The 27,882-nt window shown below is 44.4% G+C and overlaps 1 protein-coding gene across 2 annotated transcripts in view; it reads right to left on the bottom strand.

The window, feature by feature from the left end:
* Nucleotides 1-17,148: 17,148 nt before the first annotated feature.
* The window catches only part of ZNF652 (zinc finger protein 652), a 61,859-nt gene continuing 51,125 nt past the window's right edge, over nucleotides 17,149-27,882 (bottom strand). For both annotated transcript variants that reach the window (XM_081027893.1, XM_081027894.1), the window contains one exon: nucleotides 17,149-26,270. In XM_081027893.1, coding sequence (XP_080884019.1) covers nucleotides 25,759-26,270 — 512 coding nt within the window. In that variant the 3' untranslated portion in view covers nucleotides 17,149-25,758. The remainder of the gene's footprint in view (nucleotides 26,271-27,882) is intronic.

Below are 27,882 nucleotides of genomic sequence, written 5' to 3'. Positions count from 1 at the left end.
CCCTCTCATTTTGTTGTGACTCCATTATTATTTATTTGTGTATTGAGTACCTGCCATGTGCTATAGTTAGATGAAATGACCAAGACAACTCTCTTCCCTTGGGGAGCTCATAGTAGGAACAGAAGACAAATAAGTCTGCCACTAATTACAAACAACATGATAAGAATTGTGACAATTATGTGCAAAGTGCGGGAGTGACTGAGGAGGGACCAGCTTTGCTTGGGGAAGAATCAAATACACAGAGGATGTAATGCCTGAGCTGGGTTTTGAAGCATGAATGGTTGGCCCAGAAAGGTGGGTTGGGATGGAGACTAAGTTAGGACTAAAACCTCGTTTTCTAGGCTGGTGTTCTTTCCATAAAATGTCACTCTTTCTATGATCTTGAGATGATTTGCTGGGGAAGCTGGAGGCCTGAATTCCCAGCTGTCTGAAGTGGGGCACCAATGCAGCAGCCTGGGAAAGGCCGTTGCTATGTTCAGCCTTGACCCAGTATCCATCAGCAAGACCAGACCTGCCTGGGCAGTTGAGGGAGGAAATGAGAGACAACCTTTCAGGCAGACAGCAGTAAAGATTTGAATCCTTCAAAATCTTGGCATGGCCTGTGTCATGCAGGGTGTCATGCAGGGTCTCTGCTCCCGCTCCCCGCACAAGAATGCAGGATAGGGAGAGGCCAAAAAGGAACACATGGAGCCATAGGTAGGGGAGTTATACTACTATATTCTCTCTGGCGGCTGGGTTGGAGACACAGGAAGCAGGAGCCACACTCTCCGCCGTCCTAACTGCAATCCGCGCTTGCCAGCCACCATCTTCTTGCTAGCCCCCATTTTTTGCTAGCGTAGCCACAGCAGTTATATTAGTGGCCAATGGCTCATTGGTTACAGCTGACGGCCAACTAGCCACAGCTGATGGCCATCCAATCACAGTTGATGGCCATTTACCACCTGAGCCAGCACCTTTCCACGTGAGGCCGAGAGCCTGGAAATTGCTGTCTGGGGCTTTGTCCCCACACTCCACGCCTACAGGGTCTCACCTCACAATCTACGCAACAAGCGTCTTCCACGAGGGGCCCCGTGCAAGGAGCCTGGAGGTGAATGCAATATCCTGGACACAGCCAGGCTTTCTGGACACAGCCAGGGTTTCTCAGGGCACCACCAGTCCTTCTGGGCACAGCCAGACTTCCTGGGCTTCTTAGGGTACCACCAGTCTCCCCGGACACAGCCAGGGTTTCTCAGGGCACCACCAGTCCTTCTGGGCACAGCCCAACTTCCTGGGCACAGCCAGGGCCCTCAGGGCACTGCCACTCTCTCTGGGCTCAGCCAGACTTCCTGGACACAGCCAGGGCTCTCAGGGCACTGCCACTCTCTCTGGGCCTCTCGGGGTACTGTGCTGGAACAACAGCGGCTCACAGTCAAGGTGCTTACATATTCTCGATAGCGGCCGGTCAAGACACAAAAGCAAACATCCACCAGTTCCACTACATGGTGGTAAGTTCCAAGCAAACAGTGAAACGGTCCATTAAATCAGGGATAGAAGGCAATTCCCCATAGTCCACAGTCATTCGCCAGGGCTGTCCTGGGGGTGAGGGATGACCTGACCTCACCCTCATCTCCCACGGAGGACTCAGCAAGCGTTTCCTCCTGGGACTACAAGTCCCGCATCCGGGCTGCCTCAGCAAGCACTTCCCAGCCCACAGGGCGGCAACAACCTCCACTTTCTCCGGCCTCTGCTGGTTGGGGAACCATCCACGTCTTCCCTCCCCTCCACGGGGGTCCAGCTCTCTGGCAACTGCTCCTCCTGGTCTTCCTGAGACTGAGTGTTCATAACGCACAAACTGCTCCACTGCCCTTTGGGGAGCTTTGGCCGGCACTGTACCCTGCTCGCTGCGCCATTTGTCATGCAGGGTGTCATGCAGGGTCTCTGGCCCTGCTCCCCACATAAGAACGCAGGACATGATGAGGCCAAAAAGGAACACCCACGGAGCCATAGATAGGGGAGTCATACCACTATATTCTCGCTGGCAGCTGGGTTGGAGACACAGGAAGCAGGAGCCACACTCTCTGCCGTCCTAACTGCAATCTGCGCTTGCCAGCCACCATCTTCTTGCTAGCCCCCATTTTTTGCTAGTGTAGCCACAGCAGTTATATTAGTGGCCAGTGGTTCACTGGTTACAGCTGACGGCCAACTAGCCACAGTTGATGAGCATCCACTACCTGAGCCAGCACCTCTCCACGTGAGGCCGAGAGCCTGGAAACTGCTCTCTGGGGCTCTGTCCCCACAGCCTGGAAGGACAGCAGGGTCTAATTGTTTCATTTATCTTAGGCAAGGAGAGGAGAGGAAATTTCCATTTCTCTCTCTATTTGTAAGCACCACACACGTAGCCTGGTGCATTTGATTCTTGATTATCTGTGTGTGGCTCATCCACGGGTGAAGAAATTGTTTCCCAGACTTTTTGGTCCCTGTCATCTGGCTTGTGATGCTCAGAGGATGCAAATGTCTTAGCACAAGACAAGCCCAACTCCGAATGGCAACTTGCTACATCCCATGTGCAACTAATTATAGCATGAATATCCAATAACAATGAAGTTACGTTTTATTCTTTTGGATCAGTCTCTATATTGCTTCCACTCCTTTAAAATACGAATAAATTGGAATGTTCATATTATTTTGAAAGACTGGAATAAGAGAAATATCAATAGGCAAGTGAAAGGATGAGAAAGGAGTGCTCCAGGACGTCCTGAGACTAACTTCCTGAGGGATGGAGCCTCAGCTCTGCCGTGACCTTGCAGGGTGGCCTTCGGTGGTCACCTCACTCCAGGAGTCAGTTTCTTCACCTATAAAATGAGGGTTGATTGTGGGGACAGAGTCCCAGAGAGCAATTTCCAGGCTCTCGGCCTCATGTGGAAAGATGTGGGCTCAGGTAGCAGATGGCCATCAGCTGTAACCAGTTAGCCATTGGCCACTGATACAACTGCCATGGCGGAGCCAGTAAGTGTGGATTGCAGTTTGCAAGGGGTTGGTGTGTTGGTTGGTTGGCAAAGAGGCAGACGGCAGATTGTGGATCGTGTGGTTCCTGCTTCCTGTGTCTCCATCCCAGCCGCCAGCAAGAATATAGTGGTGTGACTCCCCTATCTAGGGCTCCGTGGGTGTTCCTTTTTGGCCTAGCCATATCCTGCGTTCTTGGGTGGGGAGTGGGAGCTGAGACCCTGCATGCCAGTGAGATGTCAAGGAATGTGACACATGGTGTTTTGACTTAGAGAGTTTTGACTCTTGACCCTAAAGCCCATCTGCCTGACTTGATCCCTATGTCACGTGGAAAACAGTGTCTCCTGGTGATTGTCTAGCACATCAGTCTAGAACAACAAAGTGAAGGAACATAGCTAGGATTGAGAAGCAAATGCACGTAGCCCAGGCCTGGGTGAGCATATGGAGAGGGAAGTCTGGGAGGTGGGCTCGGGGATAGGCACAAGGACCGGATGTTGGTGACAGGGCTGGCCTGGAGGAAAACCAAGGAGGCAGAAGTGGCTGTACACAGTCCTTCCAGTTATTAGTCAGGCGGCCTTGAGGGAGCCTGCGCTCCTGCCATTCCCCCAACCGATGGTTTAATTTAGGGGGAAGCTCTTGGGATTCATTCAAATGGTCCCTGAGTTCGGTGGAGGTTTCAGACGTTCCACCATAGGTGTCTCCTGAGCTGAAATCCCCGGCTGTCTCCCTGATGTGTCTCTAGGGTCTGCAAACTTGGATCATAAAGAGATGGAAAAAACCAAATCCTTTTGAAAAGGGCCCTGTTCTTTCACTCAAGACAGTGGGTGTGGGTCTTAATAGACCCAAACCAAACATGTCACATCATCCCCAAATACCTAATTCTATTTATGCTCCTTGTGGTAGCGACTTGGGCAGAAAGATATGGCTCCCTGAGGACAAGAAAGGTAAATAAGGGAGTCTTAATTTGTAACTAGCTAATGTTTGAAGTTCTAATTCTGTAACTTTCCAGGGTGAGCACTATTTTGTGGTCTAAGATTGTCTGGGATATTATTTGCCAGCCTGGGCCACCATCATTCACCTCAGCCGGCCTGCATTCCTCTTCTTCAGCGCTTCTGCTGCTCCAGGTCTGCACTGGGCTGGCATCTTCCCAATGAGTTCGCTAGGTTTTAATCCACCACCATGCTGGTTTACAGGAATGAATATCTTCTCACCTGGGTCCAGCATGAGGCGAAATGAAAAACCCAGCTGTGGAATCAGTGCACCAGTCAAAGCAGCTCAGTGGCTTCCTAAACTGATTTTTGCAAAGTCACAACCAGAAAGCAAACAGAGTAATTACTACATGTGGAATACCCACTGTTCTCATTTTTCAGTTCAATATTCCTGACTCCAGAGGGGCATGCCTCATTACTCTGACTGGTCGATCTCTATTCCTCTGCTTCTGACCCCTTTCAGGGCTTGACCTGGTCACCTCACACATGAGGGACTGTGCTTCTGCATTCATCCTCCAGGGACCCCTGGCTCCCACCCCACATCAACGCCCATCCATTTACCCAAGGGGGAGCCTTCTCTGCAAAAGTCTTCTTTGAATTAATCGGTACCCACCCACTCAGGGTGGCCACACTCTGCGGTTACCATTCCGGCCATCCACTGACAACATTACATAGTGTGATTTACCACTTTACATGGTTATTAACGCTTCCTGGGTACGAGTGGGCAACACAGAATATCAGCCCAGAATACAAGGTCCTGCATAGTTTCCTTCTTCTCTGTCTTGTCTTTAACATCAAGTCCAGATGCTTGGGACAGTGGCATGGCCTTAAGTCGGGTTCCCTGGAAACTGATGATTTGGGAGTAGAAGTCTTTAATGCCCACTCCCACTCCTCCTTTTTAAAATAAGCCCTCAGATAGTGTTGCTGGCACAGGCCTTGTATCAGTCAGGGCTCTACCAGGAGAAACAGAACCAGCAGGAGATGTGTGTGCGTGTGTGTATGTGTGTTTTATATATAGAAATAGTTTTAGATAGAGATAGATATAATTGATTTATTGCAAGGAACTACACAATTGTGGGGGCCTGTCTAGACGAGTCTGAAATCTCTTAGACAGGCCGGTAGGTTGGAACTCCCAGGTAGGAGCTGCTGCAGCAGTCCACAGCGGAATTTCTTCTTACTCAGGGAAAACTCAGTGTAGATCTTAAAGCCTTTCAACTGATTAGATGAGGCCCCCCAAATTATTGAGGAGGATCTCCTTTACTTACAGCCAACTGGCTGTGGCTGTTGAATACCAGCACAGCAACACCTAGATTGGTGTTTGATTGAATAAGGGAACTGTCGCCTGGCCAAGCTGACACACAGAATGAACCATCATTGGCCCGATGGCAGGAAAGGCAAACCCATACCCCAAATTTGTGTTGATTTCAGTCCAGATGAGTTGTTGCCTCATCCGGAGTGGAAGGGATCCCATGTAATCATCTCATCGGCAAGTGGCTAGTTGATCTCTGAGGAATGGTGGTGCCGTTACCAGGGCATGGCGTTGGTCTCTTACCAGCAAGCAGGTCGGTTGGCAGTAGCGAGATGAATCTTGGTGAGTGGCCGCCCATGCTATTTGGTCCGATTATAGCTTTCATTCCCTACCTCCGTGGATCTCCATGCAGCCAGAGTGAGTACTGGGGTGACAGGGGCTGGCTAATGTCTACTGACCCAGTTATTCGGTCTCCGTGGTGTGTAGTGCACCGTCTGCTGGATGTACTGATGTGTAATGTGAAGATGTACACGTTTCATGCCCCTTCCCATAGGCCCGTCCGCACGTCTCTTTCCCATGCCTCTTTGTTCCTGATCTTCCAAACTTTATTTCTCAAGCCCCTAGACAACTAGTCAAGCTATCTGCCACTGCTCATGTCTCTGGTATATCCTTACCTTGAATGACTTCTCTTTCCATACGTAGTGAATGTCCAGGTACACCGCCAAAGCTCGGCCCACTGGGAGGAGTTTCCTCGCTGCTGTTTTTCAGGACTACTCAGAATAGGACTGTAGTGCAACAACAGTCTATTCCCAGCTGGCATCCAGCAAGCCAACCCATCTGTGAACCAGGCTCTGCTTTTTCCCCTCTTTCTTCGGATGAGCACAGTGAAGTACCCCACCCCCACTCCTATGCAGCCACCACACGCGTGTGCAAAAGGAGAGACCCTGGTGTAATGGTGGCGGATGACATAGGAATCTGCACCACATGCTTGTGTAGCTTATTTGTACGTCTTACTTGTGTCCTCTCTTCACTTGTCAAGTTCAATCCTGGATATATTCCTTGCATCTTAGAGTGCTACCTGACCTTATGCATTGGTGGGTCGGACAGAATCAAGCTCAAGATGGGCAGTTCTAGCTGCGTGAACGCTGATGGCCATGGTCAGGTGTTCTGTTTCTATCAGGGGCCAGTGGCATTCCAGAAGCTATTTTGCAAAAGGTTTATAATGATCTTATGCAAATGGCATGGACTTGCTCCAGATCCTATGTTTCTACATAATTCTCTTATTGGGACTTGCCATAAATTCCACATAATTTTTTCACCGATCCCTCTAATGCTATGGATGGCCCTTATGTACAGGTGGTAGGCCTGTTTGCACCATGGCCTGGGTCTGGTACCCCACCCCAAAGATTTGTCCTTTGTTTTGGATGCCCTAGATCACCGGACATCGAAACATTTCACCAATGTGGCAGGCCCTCGAATCTTCCTAAGGCTTATTGTCCACCCTCTAGAATACACATGTCTTAGCAAAGCCTCCAAAATACTTGCCACTTCTCGTCTATCTAGTCTGCTTAATATAATGTCATCAGTGTAGTGGCTCAATGTCATGCTCCTCAGGATGTCCAGACAAGTCAGCTCCCTTTGGACTGTATTATAGCAGAGGATGGGAGAGATGACACAGGTGGGAAGTAGGGGGAATAAGACCAATATGTACACTTTAATCCATCTAAAGTGAATGTAAATTTTTTCTGACTTTCCTTGATAGTTTTGGAAAAGAAAGCATTCACTAGACCAATGGCCACAAACTATGTACCCAAGCCTGCGTTCATCAGCTTTAGCGAAGATACCACATCTGACACAGCATCTTTCAGTGGGGCTATTACTTACTGAGTTTGCAGTTGTCCATTTTAACCCCCTAGGGTCTGTCTGGCTTTTGCAGGGGCCAAACCGGCCTCTATTCTGCACGCATCCTATCATCCCCATTGCTACTGGGGAGTGTAGTTGTGTAACGTTGGCTCTGGCCTACAGAGGACAGGCACTTGGAGCTTCTCAGTGACGATCATGGCCCTCTCACCAGGTATTTCTTATCCGTTTGATAAAAGGGGGTATTCTCCAGGCTGTCCTGCAGAATACAGTTCGCTGTTCAATTTCCAGCTTTTCTTAGTATATCCACTCTAGCATGCCCACTTCTCTGAGCCTCTACTTAATTGTCTTCTATAGCAGTTTTCGCTTTCTGCTTCTCTTAGTGTAGGCCATTGCTTTCTCCCAACTTCCAACAGCCATCCCGGCAGCATGATAGCACCAGCTCCTGGGATCTTTGCTAGAGGCCATTATCAGAAGGCTCCCACATTAATAAACTCTTACTTATCCAACCTTACACCACCCTACACCCTTGGTCCAGTCCCATAATACTGGCTTCTGTCCGTTCATGCTGATTAGGTCCTGCGACTTCAGGATATGGAACCTGGTCAGAATCCAGTCAGGAGACAGAAATCACACAGTAATTTGAACAGGAAAAGTTTAAAATGTAGAAAAATGAAGTATAACAGGGACCTGGAGTAATGAAGGATTGGCTAGTAAAAAAACAAAAAGAACTCAAAAGAGTATAGGGATAGCAGACAAAAGGAATGGTCACTACCCCTATACTGAGACAGATCACCTAGGGAAGAGGCCACCTTGGGGCTGACACCCAGATCTCATTGAGAGGACAGTCGGGACTCATTGGATGGCAGAAAAGTCACTGTGCTGCTGAGCAGCTAGGACCTTCTGGAAATCTGCAATGTAGAACTCACCAAAATCTGTTCTTGAGGATGCTTGGGAAAGCCACGCATGAGGTGTGTCATTGGAGGCGGTCCACTATGAAACTGCGGAGGAAGGCTGCTGGCTGCTGCCAGCTGCACGCGCCACACTGGGCAACGGAGAAGCTGCCTGTGCTGCAGCAGGCTGCCAAGAGTAGCACCCCAGACCTTGGAAGGAAAACCCCTTTCTCCTGAAGTTTCTCCATGGCCAGCTAGTGACAAAGCTTAACACTGTGCCAGCTGGCAAAGGAGAAATAGTTAAGGGGCTCAGATCCATTCTCACCAACAGGCAATGAAGGATATGTAGGCGCTAAGAGACAAAAATTGACAACTGGCAGAGAGTCCTTTTCTTCCTTTAGGAAGGCTAGCACTTCCCTGGCTCGTATGTTGTGACTTGAGCCTCGTTATTGGTCTGGTGGCCAGGAGAGGTGGAGTAGATCCAGAGAGGGGTGCATTATTGCAAGGCAGAGGCCTCTGCACCCTCTTTAAGCAAGAGGGGAACATCAGCCTCTTACAGGGAAGAGTGAACCACATGTTCACTCCTCCCAGAGGATTCAGGGAGCTCTGGGATTTCCTGGACCCAGACGTCCCCATTATAAATTTCAGGGTCCCACCAGGGCCCAAGCAGGGCCCTGACCTTGTCACAGAAGGCTTGTAGTGGATGAGAATTCAACTCTACCAGGGGCTCTGCCTCTTCTATCATTCGTCTTGGGCCTCACCCTCAGTTTTCTTAAATTCTGGGTGCAGAAGGTGAGAGTTTCTCTCTAGACACTGCCAAGGCAATTACTTTTCTGCGGCTGCGTAACAAACTATCACAAACAGATGCCTAAAAGCAATTCTGTAGGTAGGGCATCTGGGCAGGCTGGACTGGGTCAACTGTGTCATATATCGTGTTTCCCCAAAAATAAGACCAGGGCTTATATTAATTTTTGCTCCAAAAGATGCATTAGGGCTTATGTTCAGGGAATGTCATCCTGAAAAATCATGCTAGGGCTTATTTTCCGGTTAGGTCTTATTTTTGGAGAAACATAGTAAGATAACATAACCATAGGAGGAGTAGCTCATGGTATTAACAAATTCCGGGGATTAGGGTGTGGCATCTTGAGGGGCTATTTTTAGAGTTCTGCCCACTGCGGTACCCCTCTGGCCTCCAAAGATTCATAGCCCTCCCAAATGCAAAATACATTCACCTCTTTCCAAGGTTCTCAAGCTTCTCATCCTATATTATGGCATCAATTCCAAAGTCCAAAATCTCATCTAAACATCATCAGCTCAAAAATCCAAAATTTCATCATTTAAGTCAGGTGCAGATGAGTCCCGAGTATAATCCTTTAAGTACAGCTCCTGGACACAATTGCTCTCCAATTACGGACCTGTGAAACTGAAGAAATAAGTTCTATGCCCCCAACACTCCCCACATGCAATGGTGGGACAGGTACAGGACAACAATTATATTATGGTTCAACAACTATATTTTAGGAAAGGTCACCAGTCCAGAGCTGTGTTTAAATCCAGTCGAGCAGACTCCATTAAGTTTCAGGCCTGGAAACAACCCTTCATGACTCTTGACTCTGCCCTCTGGGCAGTTAGATCCCCCCTGAGTCACTCACTCTTCCTTTTTCATGAAAGATGATGGCACATGTTTGCAGCTGAGTTTTGTGAACCAGCTTCCTGCCAGTAAAATATGGGGGACCCAAAGCCTTCTTTCATTTTCTACTCGTGTCTCATCCAGTCCAAGCTCACAGTGTTTCTGCAGGTCTAAAGTTCTCAAGAACCTTGTGGATTTGCATGGACTGCACAGGGATTCGCTCCATTCGGCAAAAGGCTCTCCCCCTGGGTCTTTCTGGGATAATGCCTCAGAATTTAGCTTCTGCTGAGAAGGCTAAGGGGAACATACCCTCAGCTTCCTAGAGGTGCCCTGGTTTGGTGGCGATCTGAAGAATTCCCTGTGTCCCCAATTTATATGGTGAGATCCTAAGCCCTAGTGTCTCAGAGTGTGGCCTTATTCGGAAATGGGGTTGTTGCAAAAGTAATTAGTTAAGATGAATTCAACATGAACAGGGCGAACCCTCAATCCAACATGACTGGTGTCCTTACAAAAGGAGAAAGTTGGAAACAGACATGCGCACAGGGAGAACACCTTGTGAAGACGGAAGCAGAGATTGAGCTGGTGCTTCTACAAGCCAAGGAGTGCCAAAGATGGCCAGCAAACCACCAGAAGCTGGGGGACAGGCCTGAGACAAGCAGATGTTCAGTCTTCAGAAGGAACCAAACCCACCCTACTGACACTTTGACCTTGGTTTTGTAACCTCAAGAACTGTGAGACAATACATTTTTGTTGTTTAAGCCACTTAGTTTGTGGTACTTCAGTGTGGGGGCCGTGGCAAACTAATACAACCCTGAGTCTCGTGACTAACTGGCCTTTGGGTCTTTCTGGAGTTTCAGCCGAAGGTTGAACAGCTACACACCGGGGCTTTCTCTACGCCAGTTCTGACAGCCGTTTCTGGGTTTTAGTATCTTTTGCAATCAGGATAGGCTGAGAATTTCCCAAATCACCAAGTCCTGGTTGCTTTTTGTTGAATAGTTCTTCCCTTAATTTCTTTCTCTCCTCTTGTATTTTATTATAAGCAGCAAACAGAAACCAGGCTTTGCCTAGAAAGTCTCGACTAAATATCCGGGCTCATTGCTTGTAAGTTCTGTTTTCCATATAACTGCCAGACACAATTCTGCTAAGCTTTCTATCTCTACATAACACAATTGCCCTTCCTTCAGTTCCAATAACATATTCACTTCCTTCTGAGCCCATTAAGTGTCTTAAAGTCCAGGTTTCTACTAATGGTCTGTTCATGGAGATTGAGCCTTTCTCTAAGGCAATTTAAGATCTTTCTATAATTTTCCTCATGTTCTGACCAGCATCTTGAACATTGTATTTCTACCAAAGTTCTGTTCAAGGCAACCTAGGCTTCTTCCATCATACTCCTCAAAATTCTTCCAGCCTCCACCCACTGCCCAATTCCAAAGCAATCCCACGTTTTTAGGTATTTGTTACGGCATCCCACTTCTAGATACTCACATCTGTTTTAGTGTTCTATTGCTGCATAATGACTATCACAAATGTAGTGGCTCTAAACAACACAAGCCCTCTGACTTTCACACTTGCCTTCAGTTGGTGATTGAACACCTCTGGCCTTTCATCTTTCCTTAATGTAGCAAAGACGTTCACCAAAAGCCTTCAGATTCAACGTCTTCAGAATTAGTACCTCCCCAACCTCTCAAAGGCCTGTGATATTACCACCTCCCTGCCGTTCCTTCCCTTCTCTGGTTCACCACTAGTCAAGTTTGAAGCATTGTCCCACTTCAGCATCAGAGGGCTGTCAGTTCCACCTATCATTAGTCATGGAGTCTTCACTACCAGCTGCCCAGCATGGGTCCAAAATCCCATTGTACAGTCAGCTTCCCTGAACCAGTCCTGGTACCAACTGTATGAGATCAGGTTCCCCGGGAACTGTCTCGAGTGTTGAGAATCACAACCTGGAGAGACTTCAAGGTAGCAGGATTGGACAGAAGTCAGGATGGGCAGAGCTGAATTGTGATGCTTTCACAACAAAGGCCTCAGCTGAACTCACAGGGAGTTTGGGAAAGGATGGCGCTTCAAAATTGTTCCACCTGGAGACAACAGGACCTCTGCACCAACCAGTCATTGGATGTGGGCTGCCCCTGGGAAGGGGAGGAAGTGTGACTTTGAGGGAGGTGGCTGTCTTCAGCTGGGAGCAATTCCTGGCGAGGGACAGGTGAGAGCTGTTAGCACAAACACTCTGGAGCAGCAGGGAGCGTGAGGGCCTCAATCCTGAGCGGGAGAATCTGGGTGGCACACCACGGCACCCCCTGCAACTACTGTTTTCTCTATCTCCTAGGAGCTAATATTTGTACTTTGTATTAATTGTCTATTGCTGCACAATAATTTATCTCCAAACTTAGTGGCTGAAAACAACAAACATTTATTATCCCATAGTTCTCTGGTGGTCATGAATCTGAGCTCAGCTTAGACAGTGTCTCTGGGTCAGGGTCTTTCATGAGGGTCATCAAGCTATGGGCCTGCGCTACAGTCACACTTGGAAGTGGGCGACAGAGCCCACTTCCAAGTTCACTCACGTGGTTGCTGGCAGACTGTTCCCGGTCATGTTCTCCACAGGTTGCCTAAGTGTTTTCATGATGTGGCAGCTGCTGAGTGGAGAGAGACCACGCCCAAGTCTTTTTGTAACTAGCCTTAGTAGTGACATTACATCCCTTCTGTTCTATTCTTTTCCGTACAAGCAAGTCACTGAACCCAGCCCAACTAAAGAGGAGAGGAGAGGATGAGAGTAACAGGAAGTAAAGATCACTGGGGCCATCTTAGAGCTGTCTGTCACAAATACTACCTGACAAAGCCTGAGCTGAGCATTTTACCTGCATTGCTTTATTTCATCCTCACAATAACCTAAAGGGAATTGCTATTAATATCCTCTTTTTCAGATGTGGAAACAGGCTCAGAGTGGTTAAATAACTTGCTCATGGCCACACAAATTACCATGTAGGAGAGAATATTGAGCCCAGTTTTGTCTGTGAACAAGCCTGTGTGTTTCTAACTCCTTTATTATACCGTCTCTCTCAACATCTTGGGAAGCCTCACAATTGTTGCAAAATATAGAAGCTAAATAGGGTGCTACTATGCTTTCGGTGCAGGGACTGAGGGACCTGTCAGAGGGCTCTAAAATCAGGCATTTCCTAACTCAGAAAGTTCAGGAATAAGGCTGGGAACGCAGAAAAACAGGCCAGAAGACTGGGTGGAGGGGAATTCTGAAATGGTTGTTACTGGTGAGATCAGCTGTGGACATGAGAAAACCCTCCCTCCTTTCCAATTCATAGCTGCTAAGTATGGATTGGAAAAAGGAGTAGCAGGGACCTAGAAAAGAATCAGCTAAAAGTATTCTTCATTTATGACCAAAAGAGTTAGCCTTTTTGCCTACAGGACTGTGCAGTTGCAAGCTCCTGGTCACTGTGAGATGTAAATCTGAGGGCTGTTCCAAGTCATCTACTGCTGTGTAACGAACCACACCAAGTCTTAGTGGCTCATACAAGAATTTATTTCTAGCACTTCTGTGGGTTGGCTGGGCAGTTATTCCGCTGGTGTCACCAGGACTCCTAGCCTAAGCATTCATTTAGTTGGAGTGTCAGCTAAGCGGAAAGGCCTGAGACGTCCTTCCCCACGTCAGGAGTCTTGGCAGGGACAGCTGGGACCTCTCCATGCAGTCTCTGGTCTTCCAGTGCTCTAGCCTGAACTTCTTCCCGTGGCAGTCATGTTCCAAGAGAATAAAGGCAGAAGCTGCAAGACATCTTGAGACCTAGACTCCAGAACTTACACATCATTTCTGCCGCATTCTCTTGGTCAGAGATGCCACAAGCCCGGCCCAGATTCTAGGGAGTGGAGAATGGCAAACCTCTTACTGGAAGCTCACAGGGGGAAGGGCAAGGGCGTTCTGCAAAAGGGTGTGGACACAAAGAGGTCTGACTCATCCAGGGTCATTATTATTACCATTGACAGTGGAGATCTCAGGAAGGAAGTTTATGACTTTGGTACTGGCAGTGGGTTACAGGTCCATGAGAAAGGGCTGCAAGGGGCCTGGGATTTGAACTGTCCCTACTGCAGGTGCTGGAATCAGCAATGGTTAGTCTGTGCCAGGGGCTGCAGAGCTCAGACCCAGTCAGCAACAGAAACACATAAGACTTCAGATGTTGGAAGATCCAGTTCAAACAACCTGATTCTATACAAAAGGGAATTGAGGCTGCTGTTGGAATTCAGTAATACACGTACGAGGTCTGACAATTAAGTTTGCGAACTTGTTGCAGCGATGTTGCTAACCTTTTTTGACATCAGAGGGATTATTCATTATGAATTTGTACTAATTGGACAAACAGTTAACCAGGTTCACTATTTGGAAGTGCTGAAAAGGCTGCGTGAAAAAGTTAGACGACCTCAACTTTTCGCCAACAATTCATGGCTCTTGCATCACGACAAAGCACCAGCTCACACGGCTCTGTCTGTGAGGGAGTTTTTACCCAGGAAACAAATAACTGTATTGGAACACCCTCCCTACTCACCTGACTTCTTTTCTTACCCAAAGATAAAGGAAATATTGAAAAGGAAGACATTTTGATGACATTCAGGACACCAAGGGTAACACGACGACAGCTCTGATGGCCATTCCAGAAAAAGAGTTCCCAAATTACTTTGAAGGGTAGACTAGGTGCTAGCGTCAGTGTGTAGCTTCCCAAGGGGAGGACTTCAAAGGTGACCATAGTGATATTCAGCAATGAGGTATGTAGCACTTTTCTAGGATGAATTCGCGAACTTAATCTCAGACCTTTAGAACAGGTTTCCTCTAACTACAGGCAGGACTTCTTGGCGGGTCTTCAAATTAATTTAGAAGTTCACGATCAGCATTTAAAAAATAGGATAGTAAAGGACAAAGGGGGTCAAATATGAGGTGACAGAAGGGGATTTGACTTTGGGTGAACACACAATGCAATATACAGATGTATTATAGAATTGTACACTTGAAACCGATATAATTTTGTTAACCAATGCACCCCAAAAAATTTTCAAAAAAGAATAGGAAATATCAAGTGTAGCACATACAAAGGTATTTTTATTTTTTCTTTTTTTATTTATTGGGGTGACAATTGTTAGTAAAATTACATAGATTTCAGGTGTACAATTCTGTATTACATCATCTATAAATTCCATTGTGTGTTCACCACCCAGAGTCAGTTCTCCTTCCATCACCATATATTCGATCCCCCTTACGCTCATCTCCCACCCCCCCACCCCCCCTTACCCTCTGGTAACCACTATTGTCTGTGTCTATGAGATTTTGTTTCTAATTTGTTTGTCTTGTTCTTTTGTTGTTTTTGGTTTATATACCACATATCAATGAAATCATATGGTTCTCTGCTTTTTCTGTCTGACTTATTTCACTTAGCATTATACTCTCAAGATCCATCCATGTTGTCACAAATGTTCCTATATCATCTTTTCTTACCGCCGAATAGTATTCCATTGTGTACATATACCACAACTTCTTTATCCATTCATCTATCGGAGGACATTTTGGTTGTTTCCATGTCTTGGCCACCATAAATAAAGCTGCAATGAACATTGGAGCACACGTGTCTTTATGTATAAATGTTTTCAGATTTTTTGGGTAGATACCCAGGAGAGGGATTGCTGGGTCATATGGTAATTCTATTCGTAATTTTTTCAGGAATCTCCACACTGCCTTCCATAACGGCTGCACCAGTCTGCGTTCCCACCAACAGTGGATGAGGGTTCCTTTTTCTCCACAGTCTCTCCAACACTTGTTACTATTTGTCTTGTTGATGATAGCCATTATGACTGGGGTGAGGTGATACCTCATTGTGATTTTTATTTGCATTTCTCTGATGATTAGTGATGTTGAGCATTTTTTCATATGTGTATTTACCATTTGTATGTCTTCTTTGGAGAAATGTCTCTTCAGGTCGTCTGCCCATTTTTCAACTTGTTTTTTGTTGTTGAGTTTCATGAGTTCCTTGTACATTTTGGATATTAGCCCCTTATCGGAGCCACTGTTTGCAAAAAGATATTTTTCTTGACTTTTTAATTCACTTATATAAATAAGCTCATAGGTGTGTATATCGAATAGCTGAATAATAAAAAAATACTTATCTTACTATGGGTCATAGTCAAAGTTTAAAAGCTACTGATTTAGTATATGTTGAGGTGGGAGGAGTATCAACTTTAATCAATAAAAAAATGTGTTGGGGCCACCCGGTGGCTCAGGCGGTTAGAGCTCCATGCTCCTAACTCCGAAGGCTGCCTGTTCGATTCCCACATGGGCCAGTGGGCTCTCAACCACAAGGTTGCCAGTTCGACTCCCGCAAGGGATGATGGGCTGCGCCCCCTGCAACTAGTAACGGCAACTGGACCTGTAGCTGAGCTGCGCCCTCCACAACAAAGATTGAAAGGACAACAACTTGACTTGGAAAAAAGTCCTGGAAGTACACACTGTTCCTCAATAAAATCCTGTTCCCCTTCCCCAATAAAACCTTAAAAAAAAAAAAAAAAGGAAGAAACACAACATTGCTTTAAAAAAAAATGTGTTAACATCAGTATTGAGTCAGAGTTACAAGATGATCGAGAATAAGAATGGTAATTCTGTGATTTGGGCAGTTTCGTTCTGTTCTAAGAGGTTTGAAGCAAAGGGAACCCTGAACAGTAAGATTTCCTTTCTATATGCTTAACTCTTTCATTGGAATCCTTCGACAGAACAAAACAGGGCGGGTGCTGAGCCAGAAAAGCTTGTGACAGAAAATGAGCAGTCTTCCGGTTGGCTGCCATAACAGCTCTGCCGGAAAGCCTCCCACGGGTCTCGCCACCTGACATTTTGTCAGATAATGACTTGTTCACTGTCCCACTGGCACATGAAACGTGCCTCCTGACAGCAGGGCTCTGTCTGGTTCACTGCCGAATCCAGTGGCTAGATCAGTGCCCAGCACACAGTAGGCACGCAATAAACATTGGTGCAATAAACGAACGAGCAGAGGAATAGATGGGGATTGGGCAGGAAGAGGAACCTCATCCTAAATGCCACATTTTATGGTCATCGCTTTTCATTGAATGTACTTTGTAAGCTGTTTCCATCTGTGCTTATTTTTCTTCAAACCAGTTCAGAACCCAATCATGCTGCTTTTTTTCAAATACTGTTTTCTCGGATATGTTCAGATTATTGCTCAGCCGGACTGAGTGGTGTTACGAAAACCAATCAGCATGGAGCCAGGCAGCACCAGAAAAAGAGAGAACTAATCACTTTGGCCAGCAGCTTTGAAAACACGTTCTCCTTCATAAAGAGGTCAGCAGGGTTTGTAGGCGGGGCAGCCTATTAGCGGGACGGGAGACAACTGTTAATAGCAGATCCGGCTTGTTCATTTTACAGATAAAAAGGCAAGTAATTGAGCAAGGAGACCTCAGAATGTTGTCAACAGAGGATGAGGAAGAAATGAAGTGAAGAAAGACACAACGGATATGGCTACTTTTTTTTTTTTTTTTTTTACTTTGACCATTAGCATTAAGTTGGTTACCGTACACATCCAAAGGCCCAGCATCTTGGAAATATCATGAAGTGGCACACCTTGTACCAGAGTCTCACAAGAATAAAATAGACAATGCTACATCAAGTGGTTAAAAATACACAAAAAAGTAGTTTTAACAGTCTATAAATTTTTTATACTTAAAATCATGATTGAGTTGAAATAAAAAAGTGCATTTCAATTGCTAAAAAAATAATATTGGTATAGTTAACACAAGGGGGAAAATCAGTACACTGAGGGATCTGACAGGATGCTAGAAAAAAGATGACTCAGGGAAGCGAGGCTAGTTTGGAGATTCAGGAGGGGAGCTGTTCTACCTCACTGTGCTTCCTAGGGGCCAGGCAGCTCTCCTCTCCCCAGTATCTTTCCCATCCTAAGGGATCCTGTCCTACCTACCTGTCACATCCCCAACTGAAAGACTCTTCTAAACTTCTTTGCAGCATGAAAAGTACCTGCCCTACATGAGTCAACTTGACCTTCAATCATGTCTTGGCAGAGGTAGGAGAGGGACACTGCCCCCCCCCTTCTGGACTTGACACAAGTACCCCAGCCACACGGCCTCCATCCTTAGGACTTGGCAGGCAGAACAGGGACCAAGCAGCTTCTGTTTTGTCAAACTCCTTTGGACAAATGTTCAACATTCAACAACAAGCTTTGTAAACCTAACACTAAACAATTCCTGGCAAGCAAACTGGATATTCTTTTCTATAAGAAATGAGGAAAAGTGCAAGTGATTTCAGTACTACTGGGGAAAACAAAAATAAAACAAACAAGTTACACCTGGCCACCTGTTAACCTAAACCACTCACAGCTTCAGTATCATCTTTTTTTTTCTCTTTTTCTTTTTTTGTCAAGTGTTGGAGTTACAGGTGGACACGTCTATCTATCTGTATTGCTCAGGGTCAGACTTGGCTGGGGAAAAGGAGTCAGGCAGGTATCTGTTAGGAAGGCCATTCCAGGTGCAAATGCCTCCTGGCTCTGCAGGAAAATGGTTCCGGGCTGGTGTTTCCCTTTCGTTGATGACCTGCTTATTGTGGAGGAGATGCTGCAGGGAGCACACACAAGACTCCTGGTCGGAGAGCTGATGAGGGTTAGGAGGGAGCCCTAACACAAGTGACAAACTGAATTCTAACCTGGAGGGGGACTGGCTGCTGCCGGGGACCTCCCTGACCCCAGGACTGGCTTCCTGGTGTAACAGACCTCCACTGGAGCAGAGCAGTGAGAGGCGCAGCCTCATTCACACTCCAGAGTTACCCCCGCTGCTCTTGTCCTTCTCAGAGATGGGAGGTCCTGCGCTGGTGGTAGGATCCGGAAGAGAAGTAAGGAGGGTGGCCTTCCTGCTCTGCGTTTAGCACACAGCGGATTCCCCGGTGGGAAGGTCCGGGCTTTCGCCTCGGGGCACCGTTGTTTTAAAAGAATAATGAAGGTGCCTGATCCACAAGGACCTATAACTGACACATCAAACGTTGCATCATGAAGGCTGAGCAACTGCTGGACTTAGTAATAAGGGAAAATGTCTTAAAAAGCAAGATCTACAAATATGCATTGAGCCAAGAGAGGATATTCTATAAGAGACTTAAAAGTGGGATCTTTCTTTAGAAGACTTAGAATAAAAAAGTGAAAGTACTTTATTGCTCCCTTGTGGACAAAGCCAGTACTGCTGATGGAATAGAACAGAGCCTACATCAAGAAATGAATAAGATGCATATTCCAACTTCCAGAAGATTGCGATGGACTCATCTGATTTTCCGAGGCTGCATACATATCTACGGGGATAAAACTTTAGAAGTTGACACCAAAATGATGCTACATACTTTCTTTCTTTCTTTTGAAAAACCTAATGAGTTGAATAATCAAGCAGACATTTATTTCTAGGAGGGTTAGAGATTCTAAAGGAATATTTCCCACTGACTTTCAAATGCAGTTAAACACAGTTTCGAGTCCTTTATAGGGTAGGAGTTGGCACCTCTGTCCTTGTGATCACATGATCCCTTTCATCTGTAAAAGATGGGGAGGGAGCTGTGTTTGTTCAGAAGAGCTGCATATGCAGAAACTACTGGATTCTTTGGCACACCCGGTACAGAGACAGGCTCTTTGGTCGATCAAAACCAACAATGCAAGTATCAGCTTTCCTTCTGAAGCAAAGTCCAGCTTCTACCCCTTCTTGCCCATTTCCTTCATCCCCATTTCCTACATGTCCCCCAAATAGTTTTCAAGTAATCTGTAACACCCCCCTCCGTCCCCAATCTCACCAGAGAGGCTCCAATAGAGTAAAAGCAATCTGGAACTAGAAAGTAGAGGGGACACTCTCAGGGGCAAGGGCCCTTTGATACTTGCACCAAGTATTTCTTATCACAGAAGACAGGAAACAAGCCAACAGTCTGTCTCTGGGATGTGGCTCCTCCCAGTGTAAACTCAGCACGGGGCACCCACTTGTTACCGCCTGTGACTCTGAAAAGAAAAGCCACACGTTTCAAAGGGGTCACTTTAGGTCGCCAGTTACTACCTAAAAGAGGCAAACTTCTAGGTCAATAACAGGGAACTATCAAAGCAAATGAAAGCAAAAAGTATTTAAAAGAACAAGGAACACTTGCTACTTATTTCTGTAGGAATCTACCTTTTGCATTTTGTCACTAGTCTTCCCATTGCAAATAGCCAGTGAAACCTTCCAATGTCTTGAATGTATTCATTAACAAACGTAACCAATTCTCACACTTTTGCACTGTCCCACCAAAACACACCATCACCAGACAAAAAGGATTAAGAATCGATTAACAGCTGCCTTCTTAGACTCCCACTTTATGTGGTTATTAGTTAAGTCTCGAAAACCTGAGCGTTAGTATTATGAACTTTAAGAAAAGAGGCATGACATTTGAAGTCAACAGGAAAGATTTTAACTAAGGCCAAAATACTCAACCTAATAGCTTTCATTTACTTAAAAAAAGAAAAAAAACACCAACACAACTCAATCCAATTTCCCTATTTTAAAGAGTTTTCAGTTTTGGAGGAGAACTGAAAGGGAGCAAGAGATATGTACACAGCCCAGACTTCAGTTCTGACTATGAAAGATCAGCCCATTGTTAAAAGATGTTTTATTAATAAGGTGCTCACTTCACATGGAGAGCACACTGCAACTCCCTTTTTATTACATCCTTCATATATTATCTATCAATCATATTTAAAAAATTAATTATATGAGAACAAGTAGAACAGAAAGTATCTGGAAATTTAAAACAAAAGGATGTCAGAGGCAGGTCAAAATTCAATGAAGGACTTTTGATAAACCCAGAGAGCACTTTTCAATTATTTGACTACAATGAAATTGTGGGTACAACCTTGCTGAATGTTTCTGGAAGAGAGAGGGCACACAGGAATAGGGCACAGCCACAGCGGCATTCAGGATCCCTTAATCAGAAAGGGGAGGCATTCAGGACCAAGATGAGAAAGAGAGGCTCAAAAGAGATACTCAACGACCTTCATTTTAAAGGAACATCTAGTTTCTGGTGAAAGAAAAGAAAATGAAGAGTAAGAGAGGGATAAAATCTTTCATCCTTAGAGGTGCAATATGTGAATAAAATATAAATAAAAGTTAAAAATGTAACCTAAACATGATATGAGGCAACAAAACAGAAATATGTTCAGAATTCTCATCCAAGGTTTGAGCTGTTTTGTCGAGCCAAATCAACCGGAATAGGGTGAGCTGCAACAGTCACGGAGAATGAAATAATCAGAGGTAGGATTTAGACCAGGAACAGGATGTTTTAGGATGCTGGCTTTTTGAAGGCACTCAGGAACAGAGTGAGAGAGATTGAAGCTGCAGTGAGATGATGGAGGATGGAAGAGAGGTGTACACTCACAGATCTGTCATGTGAAAATTAAACAGCTCCAGGAACATTGTCACAATACATGTGTTATTGAGTAAAAAGAGCAACAAGGTAGAAATCCACTTTGTAAGTAGTTTCTTACAACAATATAGCTTCTACTCAGGGAGTGAGAAAGACAAATTTGTTTTCCAAATAGGCAACTCTGCAAAATAGTTTTACCTTAAATGAAGAATTTGATAAATGGTACATTATCTGGTTCTCTAAACAAATTTACTGAAGTCCAAGCTTCAAAGTTGGGACAACCAAGGAGTTTGATTTTCCTTTGAATCTTGCAAAACCTATCCTCTAAGACAAAAAGATCTGATCATAAAATCTATAAAAAGGCTACAGAGTATAAAAGCATAGAACTATGAAAGTGGATATATTGATGGCAACTTTTATGGCTTCCATAGAAAGTGTAGAGAGGGTCTCTGGTTTGCTTTAACGAGGTAGTGTCCAGGGTTGGAAGGTCATCGTTAGCTATTATAAATGCTACAGATGACAGAAGCAGGTTAGCTGTTATTGCATAATGCCACTATCTCTAATGGCTAATGACCTCTCATTCCTGAAAAAATGATCTTTTGGGAAATTTCCTATCTTGGCTTCGGCAAAGGAAAATTAAAACCCAATATTTACTTGCTCAATTTTATAGTTTGAAGAATTCCAGGTGAATTGATTTTTATAATAGTATAATGGTACATAACTGATAAAACTCTTAAATGTAACGTAGCCCCTTTTCATTCAATACTTCCCATCAGTCTAGAACAGCATCGAAATGTGGATCATGTGGATCAGCAATGTAATAAAACCTGTCTCTTCTATACAGTAGCTCAAACAAAAACGTTTCTCTAACTTTAGCTTTCTTGCATTTTTTTTTTTTTTACAATAAAACCCCACCTACCACCTGTGTTTCACTAACTGAGATCTGCAAGATGGGGTAAATACATATACATCTGCAATGGATTCCTATTTTTGCTTGATCGTCTCAAAATTTAAAACTTCCTGTGAAATCGAAATGAAACTAAACATACATATCCATTCAACAAACATGAAAACTGCAAAATTTTTCAAGAAGTAGCAAATTCAAAGTTTACAAGCATTGTCGAGATATTCTGCCTTCAGTTAGTATAGAAGGGACAATCAAATTATAGGGAGTGTCTAACCACAATGAAAAGGTACCGCCAACAAATGTAGCTTTTGAAAAGATGGTACAACCATGGCACTGGTCATGCTCAGTCATTAATTTAGAATGGTTCATGTACATGGGAGACTGTAAAAGCATACGTAACTGATTTGCAAAGGTTTCTTTGAACTACTGTCAAGTTTTATGTGGTAACCTCCCTGCCGGCTAAAAATAAGAATCAAATCACAAATATATGTGGAAATAAAGCCGCAGGCCTTTAAACTGTTCATGTTGTTTTCTTCATTCAACTTAAAAAATCTAACTATGAGCTTACCTGACTCAGTTTGAGAAAGCAGCAAGCAGCCTTTCATTAAGGCTAAGAGTTTATATTTGAATAAAAAATCCATGAGAAAAGAATAGGAAAAGAAAAAAAAAAGGCAGTATCAACCCAAGAAAGTCCTTGGGAATTTTCCTCAAGTCTTAACCCTAGCAATGACACAAGCCTTTGGAGACAGTAAAATTAAGCAATGAGAAGCAGCCTCAAGTTGATATCTGTATAATGCTGAGTTGTGGCCCTTGTAGTTTTTAAAAGACTTATTTAAGTACAGATAAGGTCTGAGAACTCAAACTCCTCCATAGTTCTTTTTTCATAAACAGATAGCAAGTAGTAAGTTTTGAAGAAGTCATGGGGTGCTGTACTACATGTGGGAGAGAACACACCACACAATGTAACTTTTATCTTAGTAAAGGATCCCAATCAAATTTTCAACCCTGAGTTTGAGTCTCAAGCATGTTAAAACCTGCAGCACACACGTTTAAGGCTTAATCCTGCAGTTCTTACATCCACAAGCATTCAAGTTGTGAATATTCTTAATGCATTTCATTATTCATATGTAATATGACACTGATGAGGAGCCATTATGTTCTGGCAGATTTTCCTGAAGACCAGAAATCCCGTCAGGAAAGGTATACTTATATAAGGAAAAAAAAAAGGGAAGGTTCCAGATTGTTCCACAGTACATTTAACTAGAACTGTACTGTGTGACAATGGTGATTTAAAAAATAATAATCATCCTTTTCTGCTTCTGTTAAGGGTGGTGGTGATTATTTGCTTAATACTGGTTTTCCTATGTAGCAGATACTTTCTTATGGCTATATTCACTTGAATAAAAAAATGAAAGGTGACTACCTGAATTTTCCAGTGTATAATTATAGTACACCTCATAAATGGTTGATTCAATGGCCTCAAGTCTAGAATTCAGAATTGCTGCCCAATACCTAATTAAATGTAAATTTAATTAGAACAAAATAAGGTATAGCCAATTAGTTAAGCCGCAATTTACATCTTTTTAAAAAAACTCATTTTAATATTATAGGCTTGGTAATGAAGTAATGATAGTTATATCTACGTAAAGGTGTAGATCCACAAACTTATCATGGAATGCAAAGGAGACTGTGGGAGTAACGGGAGGCAGACATTAAAGATACAACACCCATAAACAAGGAATTAACTTTCCTTATTAGTTTGGGTACCTGGGTGTTCGAAGAATGTATACAAAGATTTAAAATAACATACTTTAGAAATGATGTCCAAAAACAGTTAGAAAAGTATTTGAGATACTTTTTTGCCTCATTCCAAAATTTTTCTACGCTCATTATAGAAGACAAAGGCAATAATCAGAAGGGGAAAAAAATGGAACTGTTACACCAAAAAGCTAATAGAGAATGCAACGTTTTAAAAATATGGACTTAACCTCAATGGAAAGAGTTCCATTTTTCCCTACTACAGAGCTAATCAGCCAGAAAAGTGCTTGAAGTATGTCTGCACATTTAATATAAAAATAAAAATAAATAAAAGCCAGGGTTCTGATTCAGGCAATGATTTAAGAGCCCGAGGAAAGAAAAATGAAGAAATTTCAAGATTGAAAAATCAAGGGAGGGAGAGAGAGAAAGTAGACTGAGCTTTGGAACTGAGAAAAAATAATACAAAATTTTTAGCTATAATTGAGTCTAGATAGATTTGATCAGTTAAATACATGTTAACCCTTCTGGTCAGCCTTTCCTATAATAAACTCCTGATTGTGCTCTTTTGAAGTTCCCCAAACTTGAGAAAGTCACCTGCCTAAAGGTATTTGGATGCCGCTGTCCTCATCACCTCGGAACGCTGCTATCACATAATTATTTGTAGAGGACAGGGCAACAAAATGTAGGTGTTTTTGTTCCCTCACTGCAATTCAAACTGTGTTGGAATACCTAGCTCAAAGTTGTGGAGCTCTCCAGTGATACAACAAACATTTTAAAACTCAGAACCAATTTATGTTCTCATCCAAATTTCTCAGTCACTATCAGCAACATCACATTTGTGATTTTAGTGTGCTGTTTTCTCTTTTCATAACAATTCTGGAAAAATAAAGCAACCTCAAAACGAGAAGTGTATTATGAGACTTCAATTTGTCATCCCATAAAGGTTGAGCATGAACACAGTTCATAGGGAAGTGAGAAAAGACGTGACTGGGATGAAACAATCTCCACTACTTCCTCCTCTTAGCAGTGAACAGCTTTACTCAGATGTTCAAGACCTGCCAGTTTCAGGTGACTTCTACGGAAAAGGCCCAATACTCTGCAAATCATCCACTTAACGCACTAACTGAACCGAATAAAACATGGAGGACAGGAACATGTCAGTGAGCCCAACAGACACTTGAGTGTTAAGCAGAGATTTAAAAACTAACAAGAACTTAACGCCAAGTTCTGAAAGCAAAACCTTATTTTTGCCGTAACCTGGTCTGGAGACCTTCTCAGATAACATCTAGTTTCTGAAGCACCTTTGAGTTGTACGGATGTAAGAATAACTTTGAACTATAGAAGTTATATGCATCTTTAAGAATCACATTTTGATGATTATAAAAATTTTTTTCTATTTTACAACATAGGTCCAGCTACACTGAAAAAATTACACTGCTTATTGAAATACATTTCATTTTAGAAACAGACTACTAAAGAAGTCTATACAAAAACTCTAAAATAATTTCTGTAGTAAAATAAAGAGTGTGTTAGGAGAGCTACATAAAGGAGAAAATGTCCATCTTTCTCTATAATGCTTGATATACTGTGAAACATGGCCAGCTCAATTCTGTAGCCAGCACCAAAAGCTGAAAAGAATTACGATACACAGTGGTACAATTAATGCTCTGGATTAATCTCACAGCCTTCCCGATTAGTACAAAGGAAACCAGGTCTGTCCCCTCTTTGAGGAGAAGTCCAGGATATAAAAGCAAGCATACCTCATCAGCTGATATGAAATTATAAAATTCCACAAGTCTGAGTATCTGAAATTTATAAAAGTCACCAGAAAATGCGAGCAAATCGGGCTTTAGTTTGGTGGTTCCCCTGGTTTAGATGACAGTTCCCTCCGTGAGCTTCAGGTGGGCGGCTTGTTCACCCCCTCGGATGTGCTGACTCACCAAGACACGGACAAAGCTCTTGGCGGAGGCTGAGGAGTCTGACAGCTACAGACACGCGCCCCCACTCCCCTCTGCAAACTCACACGTGGGCACTGCACTCGCGGAGAACGCTCGTAAGGAGACGGACGTTAATGAGGCTGTGCGGAAGTGTTCTTCTCCGCCAGGTGCCGCAGAAAGGTGTCCTCGCCCTGGCCTCTGTGGTTTAAAGGCTCGCTCTTAAAGAGAGCTGGAGGTGGGGGCAGGTGAGGGACTGGGGGGATGGGGAGGTGGTGAGGGTGGTGAGGGTGTGGGTGGATGTGAAGGTGTGAGAAGGGGTGAGGGATGGGTCGAGGCGGGAGAGTGTTTACAGGATTCATGTTGATCGGAGGGGCTGGGGTTGTGGGTGTGTTCACCACAGAAGGAACTGGGGTGGCCGGGGAAGTTGTCAGTGGGATCTGGACAGCAGGCGGCACGTTCACGGGGCTGGTCACCCGAAAGCACTTCTCCTTGTGGGCCTTAAGCATGTTGGAGAAGCGGAACCGCTGGCCACACACATCACATGGATAGGGCTTCTCGCCTGTGTGAGTTCTGCGGTGCCTCTTCATGTTGGGGCGGCTGGTGAAGCTTTTGCCACAGATTTCACAGATAAAGGGTTTCTCTCCTGAGATGAACACAGACACAAAAACATGATTAACACACTAGGCGGTAATTATGTGCTCCTGTTATTCCTCATATGAAAAAAGACTAGCACTCTTCTTCCTTATGGCATATTATGTGCTAATCAACAAAGCAGAGTGTCCCAAAGTTAGGACTTAACAAATAAGAGCAGACACAAGCAAGACTTACATACAACCTATCACCTGGGCTTGGTTACAAAAAAAGGCATCTGTAGCAGTGATCCTGGCCGTCTGTGCTACGTGACCGACTGTTCACAAGGCTTTCCCGTGCTCAAGGAAACACATCACAGATGAATCTCTGCCTCTAAATTTAGGCAAGTTAATCTGTAAGCAATTTGACATTCCAACCAAAAGTACGACTTTGCTGAAAATGTCCTGTGGAGCAAATTAAGTCTCGTGTCCACTCGTACATGCTCTTTAGTATGGGGCTTATTACTCTTTGGTATCAGACTAGGAAAATACTGGCCAGACTCACCCTCCAGTGAGAATTTCACACTGCAGTTTTTTTCCAATGGGAGTGCTACTGGCATTTCTTTATTACGTGGGACTACATGGCACATTTGAAGAGCACTCAGCATTCCTGGTGCCAGGCTCCTACTGGTGCAACTGGTACTACTGGTACCACTATTGGTGCAAAAGTGATTGCGGTTTTTGCAAGTATTTTTAACCTTTTAAACCGCAATTACTTTTGCACCAACCTAATAAATGCCTCCAAGAGATTCTGATGACAAAAATGTCCTCATACCATTTTCAAATGTCCATGGGTGCGGGGAGAGTTGAGAAGGGAGCTACTGCTCCTGGTTGAGAACCACTGGCCCGGTGAGTCAAAAAGGAAACACAATCCTATAGTTCTAAGGGCACTTAGGGAGAAGTCAGGTTTGGGTTCTAGGAGCTTCCTAACTTTCCTTTGGACTTATTGCTTAGTTCCAAGTTATGTCTGCCTGCTACTCTCCCCAGGCTATAGTGGGGAGATGGCGGCATATGTCCATTAATCACTTTATACAGAATGCTGAGCTGAGGGGAAGAGTGCCTGTTACATGTGCTTCAGTGAGCATATGCTTGTACTTATCAATCCCTTCACCAATTCTCAGTGCATGTGGCAACTCCTGCTACAAGAGAGTGTACCGTCACTTCAATTATTGCTGCCTTTCTTTCCAATAGGTGGCCCTACTCTACTCTATAAATAAAAGCTATTGTGTACTGAGTCTTACTGTGTGTGCTCGTCACTGGTCTACGCACTTTACACCTATTAACCGTGGTGGTCTTCACAATAACCCACCAACAGACCGACAGACCCTATCAGGTAGGTTTCTTATTATCCCTATTCTACTGATAAGGAAACTAAGAAACTCAGCCAAGATTCTATTCTACAGCGAGTGGCGAGCCAGGTTTTAAATCTCTGCAGTCTGGCTCCAGAGTCTATGCTTTTGACGCATAAACCCCAGCGCTTCACACCTCACCCCTCTGCACATTCCTGCGTACACCAAGCAAAGTTATTTTCTTACTGTTTTCCTCCACTTTGGGACCCTTTCTATACTAGGAGCAAAGACCTCTTTACCTATATCATAGTCCTTATTTCTTCTCTCTGCCTTTAAA

This window comes from Rhinolophus hipposideros, assembly GCF_964194185.1.
Source record: "Rhinolophus hipposideros genome assembly, chromosome: 20".
Taxonomy (NCBI): domain Eukaryota; kingdom Metazoa; phylum Chordata; class Mammalia; order Chiroptera; family Rhinolophidae; genus Rhinolophus; species Rhinolophus hipposideros.
This window is presented reverse-complemented; position numbering and strand designations above follow the sequence as displayed.